Genomic DNA, 11,815 nt, shown 5'->3' with positions numbered 1-11,815 from the left:
TTGGAAGTTACAACTTCATTATAAAAATTAACCATCCTCCTCAAATCAACAGCTTCCTTTAAATGGTTTTAAGATTATATAATACTGCCTCTGGTGGTCTAGTTCTATTTATAAATTAGTTCCATTATATTTCACTAAAACCCAAAAAAAATCTTAAAGTTCATTAATTCTATATTAAAATTTAATAAGTTTTCATCTCTATACTTAGTAAGGGCAAAAAAAATATATGTAATAAGATTAGAAATGTAAAGATGAGTGTATAAAAAAAAAGTAAAGTATCTTATAAATAAGATCAAAATTAATTTTTACTTTTTACCTTATAAATAAGATCAAAGGAGTAATTTGAATTTTCTATTTAGCGTACTAAAAGGCCCAATGGCTACAAATGTTGATAACCAAGAGTTCTAAGATTTAATTCCCACCAAAGCCAGTTTGCTAAGTGATGGCTTCAGTAGGGAATTTTTGTTATATAAAAATTGACGATATCTTGATAAATATACATAAAAAAAATTAAATTATAAAAAAAATATGGAACTGCATTGTATTTTCATGATCACAATGGACTTTAAGATAATTTATGGTGTTTTGTGAGATTTGAGAGTAACTTTTTCTATATGTAATTATAACAAAATTCAGAAAATTATGTAATGTGTTGTTAATTACTTTAATGCCTCTTCAAGGTGACGCAATAACCCGAAGCACTCAATCCATGAAATGATTAAATTTCTCGAGTTCGTTTATGAAATTGAGTAACTCATCATGACCACTTTATCGTCAAATCGTCATCAACCCTAGTTCAGCAATAACATGCATTAGTTTACTTTCATTACATTACAAATTTGCTGGCTCTGTTGAATTTTGATTATAATAATCCTACAAGAGCATTCGAGCTGAAAGAGTTTCAGTGACTTTGAAAGTATCAATGAAAGGCTTAGTTTCTATCCACTGTACTTCTATTGCATGTTGAGAAATGGAGAGTAACAAATAAATACTCATTTAGTCCTCTTTATAAATCATTTCTAGCAACTTCATTAATATCAATATAAAAAAATATAAAAAATAAAAGCATGTAGAATTTCAAATATGTTCTTTTATAATAATCTAAGAAGTAATGTTATATTACTTTTTCTCTCTTATGAAGGATAATTTAAAAATAGCTTTTACATATTATGTAAAAAAACCATACTGTAATTTATAAATGAAATCAAATATACTTTCTAGAATGTACTTTATGAATGAGACTGGAGGGAGTACCACTCAAATATACAAATCACAAGAGAATAGCACTAAAAATATTGTACTTTATAAATGGAACCAGAGTACCACTCAAATATACAAATCACAAGAGAACAGCACATAAAATAATGAAGCCTTTAGGGACTCATCGAACATAATATTTTTTGCAAAATTACACTGCTGATCCTCTGTAAAATAATAGAAAATATAATTGTTAAAACTTAAATTGATATTATTAATAATGAAGGTAAAGTTGTTAGTATCAAAAAGGCCTAAAGTTGTTAGTATCAAAAAAGCCTAAAGTATATCTTTAACTTTACACAATGTTTCATTTAGACTTTATAATTTTATGAATTATTTTTTTAGTCTTTTAATGCTAACACCATTAGTTTTATCATGAAAAAAATTACATTAAATTTTAAAATATTGATAAAACATTCTCAAATGTTATATATTAATTTTTATTTTTTAAAAAATAATAATAATTGACATAAAAAATAATCATTTAAAACTAACGGTATTTGAGATAGGAGAATAAAAAAATATTTTATAAAATTAAAGAACTACATTAAAATATTATGTAAAGTTAAGGGATTAAAAGTGTATTTTAACCATATTAAAAGTATAGTTATTGTTACTTTAACTAAAGTGAAATTATAGCAAACTATATTATTATTCTCTCTGTTAAAAAATATAAGATATTTTTAATGAATCACACGTATAATAAATTAGTTAACTATTTTTGAACTGAAACAATATTTTCATATTTATTCTTATGTAATAGAATATTTTACTTAAAAATAAATATAAAGTAATTTATTATTAAATTTATTTTTCAAAAAACATATTAATTATACTTTGAAACACCAAACAATTTACATTTTTAACATCTAAACTCTAAAAATATATATTATATTTTTAATAGAGGGAGTAATACCTAAACCAAAATTGTTAGTCAGTGAGCTGAACTTGTTAAGATAGAATTCGTACTTATTATCACATAACTAAATTAATAATTGCACTTCTTGTATCAACAACTTCAGTTTAAATTTTAACAACTATACTTTCAATTATTTTGTAAAAAGTCTAAAAATATAATTTCACAAAAAAATTATGTCAGATAAATATTTAGGAATTTCAAAATAATTATTTGAATTCGTAATATTCTCTTATTTAATAAAAATCGCATTATAGCTGGTCAAAAAAAGAATAAAAATCGCGTTATAAATATTGCAATAAGGAAAGTGACCAAAGAAGTACACCAACCCCCAAAGAAAAGTCACTGGACTTACCTTTTCCTCAATATGCCTAATCCTTGAGCTGCAAGATACAAGATATGCAGTGTGGTGGACCACACCTTGATCCACTATAAGCATATAATTTCAACATTTTCTTACTAAAAGAAATTATTAAAAGTAAAACAACCTGCTTGCTTGCTTCGATTTTCAAAATACCTTTTACACAATCTCAATCGTTTGAAGGTCCCATAAGTATCAAGTTGGTAACCCCTTTCTTTTCTGTCAGGTCAGGTTTTGTATTTATATTATATATTGATATCGAAGAACACTTATATATATATATATATATATATATTATGTATGGCTAATATTATGGCTTACATTTTCAATGTTAAATTCTTTTTTTCCCCAAAGCTCCTTTGATATATTATTCCCCGGTTGGAAAATAGAAAAGATTCATAGTTCTATGAAAAACTCAACTTCATTGGCATGAGAAAATTTATTTTTAAAATCAAGTTTTTTTAGTTTGACCAAAATTTAAGTTTGTTTAGAAATTATTCAATAATATAATTCTTATTAAGTAGGAGAGAATATTCAAGGGCAAAAAATTGTGAGTATACTTATATAGGAATATTTTGGGGGCACGAGTATATTATAGGATTTATATCTGTATATTATATGCCATATATATTCTATGCACATGAAACTCGGTCATCAAAAGTATGAAACACATAGGATTAGCCAAGTCATGGTATTGGTGGCAGGAGCAAATCTTCTAAAGTTAATATTCATAATTTTTTCTGAAATTTTCTTTTTTGATATTTTTTCTTATTTTATTCTTTTTTATAAAACAGGAAACTTCTCTCTCATTTTCTAAGAACGTAAACTTTATAAAATTCATATATTTTCAACTTCAAACAATCTATTATCAACTCTTGATACATATAATAAAAAATATTTAAATTCTCTGAAATTAAGACTTGTTGAATTTATGTAAAATTTTTATTTTTAAAAAAGAGAGAAATTTTTTTATATTTTATAAAAATTAATAAAATGAGCAAAAATACTAAAAATATAAAATTTTACATAAATCCACCAATCTCTTCTGAGGATTTTAATCCAATAAAAAAGGTATTATTTAGGCAGAATTTTCATATTTTATTTGGTTACAATTTTCAAAAGTTTAGTTGTTAACAAAATACAATAATACTGGGTAATTCATGTAACTGACTGTAACTAATGAGATAAGGTTTGTTAATGTTGTTTTTGCTATGTCTCTAAAGTGGAAAAAATCCAAGTCAGTGTCACGAGTATGACGCGAATATGAAATGTGACAGATCATTTTCTTAACAAATCTTAGTTAAGCCCTCCTCTTTCCATGTCTGTTTATTAAAGCTTTCGCTCTTCCTTTATTAATACCCTCACACATACCTCACAATCACGCCTTCTTCCTTTTTTCACAACTCAAACACTATCGTCGTCATCTCCAATAATGGAACCAACAAAAGCCCTAATGGCTTCCTTCCTCCTTCTGTTTTTCTTCTTCAATATCCATCCTTCTGCTCAGAATCCGCCGCCTTCCACCGTCTCCGGCCACCGCCATCACCAAGCATTGCGCAGACTCCAAGCTCTCAAAGCTTCTCACGTCAGATTCAGCGCCTCCGGTGCTTCATCACCGTCTCCTTCTCCGTCACCTTCACGGCCACCACCGGTAACTGACTAGCTATATATATATATATGACTCTCTCATACAATGTGATAACACTAAAACAATTTATTTTGGCTTGCGTTGATGTGAAGTCGGGTTCGAGCGGTTCACGGGTATACCTTGCGACGTCGTACGGGGCGGATCCGACGGGGAAGTTGGATAGTACAGAAGCTCTTCTTGCGGCGATAGCGGATGCGGCTAATGGTCACGGTGAAGGGTTCTTGATGGACGGCATTTCTAATCTTGGAGGAGCACAGCTTGATCTTCAGGGCGGCAATTACTTGATCAGCCGGCCACTCCGGCTGCCAGTCGCTGGCGTCGGAAACTTCATGGTACGTTATTCTTCTTCTTCGTTTCATTCCTTTTACAGCTCATAATTTAGCAAGCAACTTGAGAATTAAAAAAGAAATTTACATTCAATGACAAAATTGATAAAAATTTCGAATGAATTCTCTGAAAAATGAGTTTTATGAAATGAAAGAGGAGAAAAATTATGTTTTGCAAAAAAAAAAAATGATGAGCGAAAATGTCAAAAAAGAAAAAGTTTATATAAATATATGAATGAGGACTGCAAGAGTTTAATAATTAAATAATTTTAAAAAGTAATTACTTTGAAAGATTAAAATTAATACCCTATTTTACATACTTATAAACAATAATTATGATTTATATTTTTACCAAAAGTTTGGGTATTTAGGTGTAATTTTATTTTAGACACAAACATATTTCCCGGCTTTTAATAAAAAAACTTGAAGAGTGGTTGTAATATTTAGAAGCAGAAACATGAGGTATCGCACCTTCATGCGTTACTTTCTTGAAAAATGTACTTGCAAAGTCAGAACATGGTGCCACGTGGCATTGGTTGGTAAGACTGTGATGGAGAATCCAATATCGGCTTTGCGACGGAGGTGGCCTCTGCTCTGCATTTAGTGTAGTTTAGAGGTAATGGTGCAACGGTTGGTCTAACCTCTTCTTCAATATTGGAGCTGAATTAATGACTTTTCTCTTTTTGGGTTATTCTTTCTTTTTCTTCTGCTAGTTGTCTTTTTTTCCCCTCAAAAAACCAAACTATCAAATAAAAGTCTACTTTGGGTTTTGGCCGCTTGGGGCCGTTTCAAAAGATACAGCATACGGTTTCAGAAAGTCATCAAGAAAAAAATATGCTCCCTCTTTTTTCTTTCTCCAAAGAACAATTTATTTATTAGTTTATCTTTTAACTCCACATGATAATTGATACATCGTGCCTATTCTACTTTTATACTTCCTTTTGTTTTAATTATAGACAAAATTTTAAATTTCTACCCAGCACTAAATAGAGGGTAATGATGTGGTAGTTAATTTTTTCCAACCTTGCATCTCTTTCATTACATCTACTAAATGTTATAATCATTAATTTTATTAAAGGTCAAAAATCTATATATTTTTCTAAACATTTAAGGTATTAAATAACACTTCTTAGAATTGTAAAAGAAGGTAATTGTCCTGTAATTAGGACAGAAAGGAATACTCTTTTTAATTATGTTATAAGTTACATCTAAATTTTAATCCAATCATTTGAATGTGTGTGTGTGTGTGTTAATAAAGTGTGTTAAAATTCAACATTGGTTGATTGAGGAAAAATGATTTGATTTTCTTTAAGTAAAGCTGAGGGTTCGACACAATAATATTAGATATCAGATAATAATTATCAATTAGTTTTGTGGAAATTAATTCATAGTCTTGAAATTAAAAAAAAAAAATCAGTTTTCTCAAATTTACCTTGTATAAGAGAATGATGTGGATACCTAGCATGGCTTATATATATATATATATATATATATAGTTTTTATATTAATACCTAAACATAGACTTGGCCTGCTGCATTTGGTGAAAACAGATTCACGGTGGGACGATACGAGCCTCAGATAGCTTTCCATCAGGTGGGTACCTCATTGATTTATCAACCAACATAAATGACAAGACTGCCCCTCCTTCATCCTACAATTACGAGTTCCTCACCTTCAAGGACCTCCTCTTGGATTCAAACTTCCATGGCGGAGGCATCTTCGTCATCAACTCTCTCAGAATCGGTATCGACAACTGCTACGTCACTCATTTCACCACCAACGGAATCCTCGTCCAGGGCGGCCACGAAACTTACATCAGAAACTCCTTCATCGGACAGCACATCACAGCCGGCGGCGACAAAGGGGAGAGGAACTTCACCGGCATCGGAATCAACCTCCAGGGGAACGACAACTCCGTCACCGACGTCGTCATCTTCTCCGCCGCCATAGGAATCATGATCTTTGGCCAGGCCAACATAATCTCCGGCGTACATTGCTATAACAAAGCCACCGGCTTCGGAGGCACCGGGATTTATCTGAAACTCGCCGGGTTGACGCAAACTAGGGTTTTGAACTCCTACATGGATTACACCAGTATTGTTGCAGAAGACCCAGTTCAGCTTCATATTTCTGGTACTTTCTTCCTCGGAGATGCCAACGTTGTGCTCAAATCAATCAACGGAGTTGTCAGTGGAGTGAATATCGTTGACAACATGTTTTCTGGGTCTGACCACGGGGTTGAGATTGTTCATCTGGATCAATCGGGTGGTAAAAATTTTAAGCAAGTCGATCAGGTTGTGGTGGACAGCAACGTTGTGGAGGGGATGAAGTTGAAGAGTACTGTGGCAAAGAAGGCTGTGCAAGGGAATGGGACTTCATTAATGGCGGATTTCAATGATGTTTTGCTTTTTCCGAACCTTATCAAACATGTCCAGTATTCTTTGAGCTTCGACGGCGACACTTTTCCGAGCCATGTTCTGAGGAACGTGTCTGATAATCGTGTCGTGATTCAAACAAGTGAAGCAGTGCCTGCTAGTTTATATGTCGCAGTGGATCAAGGTATATAATTATTGAAGTTCGAAGATGATGATGAGGGAACTGTGCATATATATCCAGAGTCCTTTATTAATTGCCTTTTTTTTTTTTGAATGAATTAATTTAATCATCTTAATTGGCTAGTAAAATTCAGCCAAGACTGAATCAATTTGGAAATGTAAGCAACAGCTCTTGTACTTCTTCAAATTTCTACACGTACTCAGTCCATTACTCGTAACATAAGGTAAAATTATCGAACTTCATGTTTGTTAAGAAATGTTATGTGTATCTTTAAAGTTGTTTAAAAAAATATGTAACTTTTGAATTTTATTATTCTTTATAATTAATAACCACGACAATGTAGAAATTCAAAATATAAAAAATAAATAAGGGCAAAATTTGAAAATAAATTAATTACTCTAATTTTGTCTTATATTAATGTCAATAATTTAACTACTTTTTACTGTTTATGACGAGATAGATAGTACTTTATCTTATCTTATTTATAGAATAGAAAAAAAATTTTTAATTTTATTTATAAGTCATCTCATTACATTTTTATTGTAAATTTTTTTATTTGACCTTCATTAAATGTTGAAGAAAGAAAATATATTATTAAATTTTGTATATTTAATAGGAACAAAGTTAAAAAATTATTAATTTTTGGACATAACTAATGAATTTTATGATTTTTTAATTATGATAAAATATGTTAAAAATATTTTATAAATAAGACTATAGTAGTAACTTATATATAGGAACGTAGTATTAAATATCATAATTTCTTTGTGGGAGGTTCCCACCATATAGGGGGAGGGGATCATCATCAACCGCAATTAATTACGCTTTTAAGTTTGAAGTTTTCATTATCTGTGATCAATATTATTTTATTTAATTAATTAATCAGCTTGTACTGAGACCTAGTTGGACCTAACCTAATTCAATAAAGAAAACAAATTAATGAAAAAAATACTGCAGATCAGTCAGCACGGTTTCGGTATCAACCGAACAACAAAAAGTTTTATATACTCCCTCCGTTTTAAATTATAAAATATTTTTAAAATAAATTTATTATTTTAAATACAAAATAATTTAAGAAAGTTAAAGTTTTATTAAATAAATTTATTTTAATATTATCTTTTTTTATATATTTAATACTCTCTCTATTTTAAATTATAAAATACTTTTAAATAAAATCTCACGTATCAATAAAACTTATTAAATATATTTTTTTGCATTACTTTTTTAAGATAAAAATATAAAATTTTAAAAATATTATTCATTTAATACTTTATGAATGAAAGAATATTGAAAAGAGAGAATATATAGCAAAGACAATATTAAAAAGTATTATTAATAAAATTTTATTTTTATCAAAATGTCTTATATTTGAAACGCTGAATTTTTTCTAAAAATATTTTATAATTCAAGATAAAGATATTACTATTTAAGTATAGATATAATGTTATTAAATGAAGGATATTTTTTAAAAAATAAAATTATTAAATTTATTAAATTATATTTATTGATATGTAAAATTTTATCTAAATATATTTTATAATTTAAGACCAAGGTAGTAAAAAATAAATTTTTGTGTAAGATCTATAGGAAACTCATTTTGCGTGTGGTAGTTTTTGGAAATGTATTAGGTGGATTAGTCCACAAACTTGAAATTAGCACCTTCTCATAATGTCAAAGCTTAAAACGACGTACGTTAAATGCTGTACTATCTTGTGACACCGGTAAACTTTGTCCCTCAGCAGCTACAAATTAGTGGGTTGAATGTTGAACTACTGTACCAACCACTAACAATGTGCATATATTTGTTGCATTGTTTTATATTTTACATAAATTATTTATATAAAATTAAGTAAATATTTTCTAATATTGATGTAAATAAAAAGAGATAGTGCTGGTAAGTGATTTTTTACCTAAGGTTGTATGAAGGACTGGACGAGACTTAATTTCGATCTAACTTGAACTCTAATTTCTTTTATAAAAAGGACTAATTTAGGCAATTCATAATCCAGTCTGATCCAGTGATAACCTAAAAATTAACAAGATCAAACTTGATCTATAGAATTAGGAGATTAATCCTGTTAATTTAATACTCACTTAGCTTTTTCTTTTTTCTTTATTGTCTATGAGAAACAATAATCCATTTCAAACTAATAAACTCAATTAAGATAATAAAAATATTTATAATCATAATAAATTCATAATATTTCATTTACAGTCCAAGTGATTTAGATTATTTAATTATTAGTTTGAGTGTGCAAACATGCAAGGAATTAGACTTATTAAATTATTAATAGTCTTAACTTATTATTATAAATAATTAGTAAATTAATTATAATTATATTAAATAAATTTAATAGGACTAGTCTTCTATCCAGTCCAACTTGAAAAGACAGTTTGATTTTTTTAGTCTTTTCAATCTTACAAGATCAGTTTTTAACAGGATCGGATTGAATCAAACCTTCTCAAATCAGATTAAATTAAACAAGAGTAAAAGACTTTTACACGGTCCCATTTTTACCAGAAATGGTAGGTGATAAAACCATCCCTTGGTGTATTAGAATTTGATGTTTTACTTTATTGTATTGTATATCAACCTGTAACTTTGAAACCACTTGATTAAGACTAATAAGTACAGAGAAAGACGACAAATCGACAACAAAAACACCGTTTGGCCTAAAATAATAATATCTTAAATCTGAAAAAATGTTTTGTACAAGTGTCCTTGAACGGGAAAGAGCCTCGTTTATGAACGTGATGAGAAAGCTTCTTCTTCTTTCTTTTTTGAAAAAATAACAATAAAATATTTTTAAATTATATAAAAGATAACTTAATATCTCAAAATACTATAATTTCACTAAAATTTCTAAAAATTTTCTATCACTAATAAATTTATATAAATAATTAATTATTTTTGTATCAATATCATGAATTTAATAAGTGAAGTTGTTATTTGCTATTATATTATTGTGAATATAAATTTTTTTTATTATTTAAATAAAATTTGTTATCATTACTTGTTATTTCCAACACTCATAGCAATATCAAAAATTTGACCTGTGAACTTATAATTTTCTGTTATATTGTTACGAATATAAGAAAGAAAATTGTAAATATTTAAACAAAACTTATAATCATTATTTATTATTTTCAACACTTGTAGTAATATCATGAATTTGACTTGTGAGACTGTGATTTACTGTTATATTGTGATAATTTTATTTTAAATAAGGACAATTTGATCATTTATATAAATTCATTAATGATAAAAAATTTTTTTTAAAGACTTCAGTGAAACTCTGACTTTTTAAAGATCAAATTATTATTTATATAATTTTAAAGAGTTTTATTATCATTTTCCCTTCTTTATTTTTTTCTTTTTTTTTTAAATTCAAAAGATGTATGAATTTGTTCTAGGTTGCTGCAACCACTGTATGATTACCCCGCCGGTTCAATGTTACGTACAACAACAACAAAAATCTTTTATGATTTAAATAATGCCATTTTAATATTTCAATAAGGTATTAAATATTTTGTTTCTTATTTTGCCTCTTATTTTATGTAGGAAGAATTATCATGTGGTCTGTGTGATTCCCAGAAATACTAAAATTTTAAAAATAATTTACATAAATAAAGAGATTTACTTAAACTCTAGAATGTATTGTTATTAAACAAAATAATTAAATGAATAAAAAATTTTGGCCAAAAAAATTAAATAAAATAATTAACTCATAAATTAAATTTAGAGATGCTACAAAACATAAAATTTAATAATATCATAATGCATAATAGCGAAAGTCATACAACACAACTTAATACCTCATTCAACAATTAGTGAGTGTTACTCATCTATTATATCAACAACTGGATTTTTATGGTTGGTATCAACCACAAAAATAAGAACCTATGTGTTCTACAAGTAATACCTTCACAATCCACAATCAACAAATACACATGTTTAAAATAAATAATGAATTTATAAAATGCATCTAGGATTTTGTTTCTCAATATGCTAAGATCAATTTATGAGTTACTTCACTTACATTGATATTATAAATGAATCTCAGAGTTACAATTACTCAGTTCAATCCTACTTTTCATTCAATCCATCCTCTCATGCTTTGTCTTCTTTTGAACCTACTCTCATAATTTGAACCACTACCAAGAAGAGTTAAAATCAATATATCAGGGTAACAATAATTTTTATCAAATAATTTGGTTTCACTTTTGATAGAAAAAACTTAATGAGATGGAACCTTTTCTCTTAAAATATTTTGAATTGAGTTAGCATCAGCCTTAAATAAGGGAGACACACTTGGTTAGTTGTTGAAAGACTTGCTACTTGATGCCGAAGAATTCTCTTTTTGTTGAAGTACACTAATTTCAAGTATTCCATTCTCATTCTTGGAGTTTGTTTCGTTACATCTTGCCTAGCAATTCCGTTTGGACTAGCCTTATTGTAGCGTATAAAAGCCTTAATAAAGCATGATGTAGAAACAATTTGAATATCAATGTCAAAAAATGTTCTTACAATGAGTATATATGTTGGGGGCATTACTTAAAAAATGTAATGTATAAAGCATAGATTGAATGTAAGGAAGCAAACCTTATTTACATCATGCTTTGTCAAAATGGTATTTGAGTCTCCGTATGCATTAATCACGTCACTAAAAATGAACATCATGAAAATAACTTGAATATCCCATCTTCAAAACTTCCCAACATCCCAAACAACATCAACATTCAACAACTTG

General features: G+C 28.3%; 1 protein-coding gene across 1 annotated transcript; it reads left to right on the top strand.

Moving 5' to 3' along the window:
• Positions 1–3,896: 3,896 nt before the first annotated feature.
• On the top strand, positions 3,897–7,288 carry LOC129306719 (polygalacturonase QRT3). Its single transcript, XM_054947439.1, has 3 exons — positions 3,897–4,185; positions 4,275–4,514; positions 6,059–7,288. Exons 1-3 carry the CDS (start codon positions 3,967–3,969, stop codon positions 7,073–7,075), a joined length of 1,476 nt encoding a protein of 491 aa, XP_054803414.1. The 5' UTR covers positions 3,897–3,966; the 3' UTR covers positions 7,076–7,288.
• The last annotated feature ends 4,527 nt before the right edge of the window (positions 7,289–11,815 follow it).

This window comes from Prosopis cineraria, unplaced genomic scaffold, assembly GCF_029017545.1.
Source record: "Prosopis cineraria cultivar Desert tree isolate PC_DT_omini unplaced genomic scaffold, ASM2901754v1 PC3, whole genome shotgun sequence".
NCBI classification, from domain to species: Eukaryota; Viridiplantae; Streptophyta; class Magnoliopsida; order Fabales; family Fabaceae; genus Prosopis; species Prosopis cineraria.
Note: the sequence above shows the minus strand (reverse complement) of the source record. Positions and strands in the feature narration are given on the sequence as shown.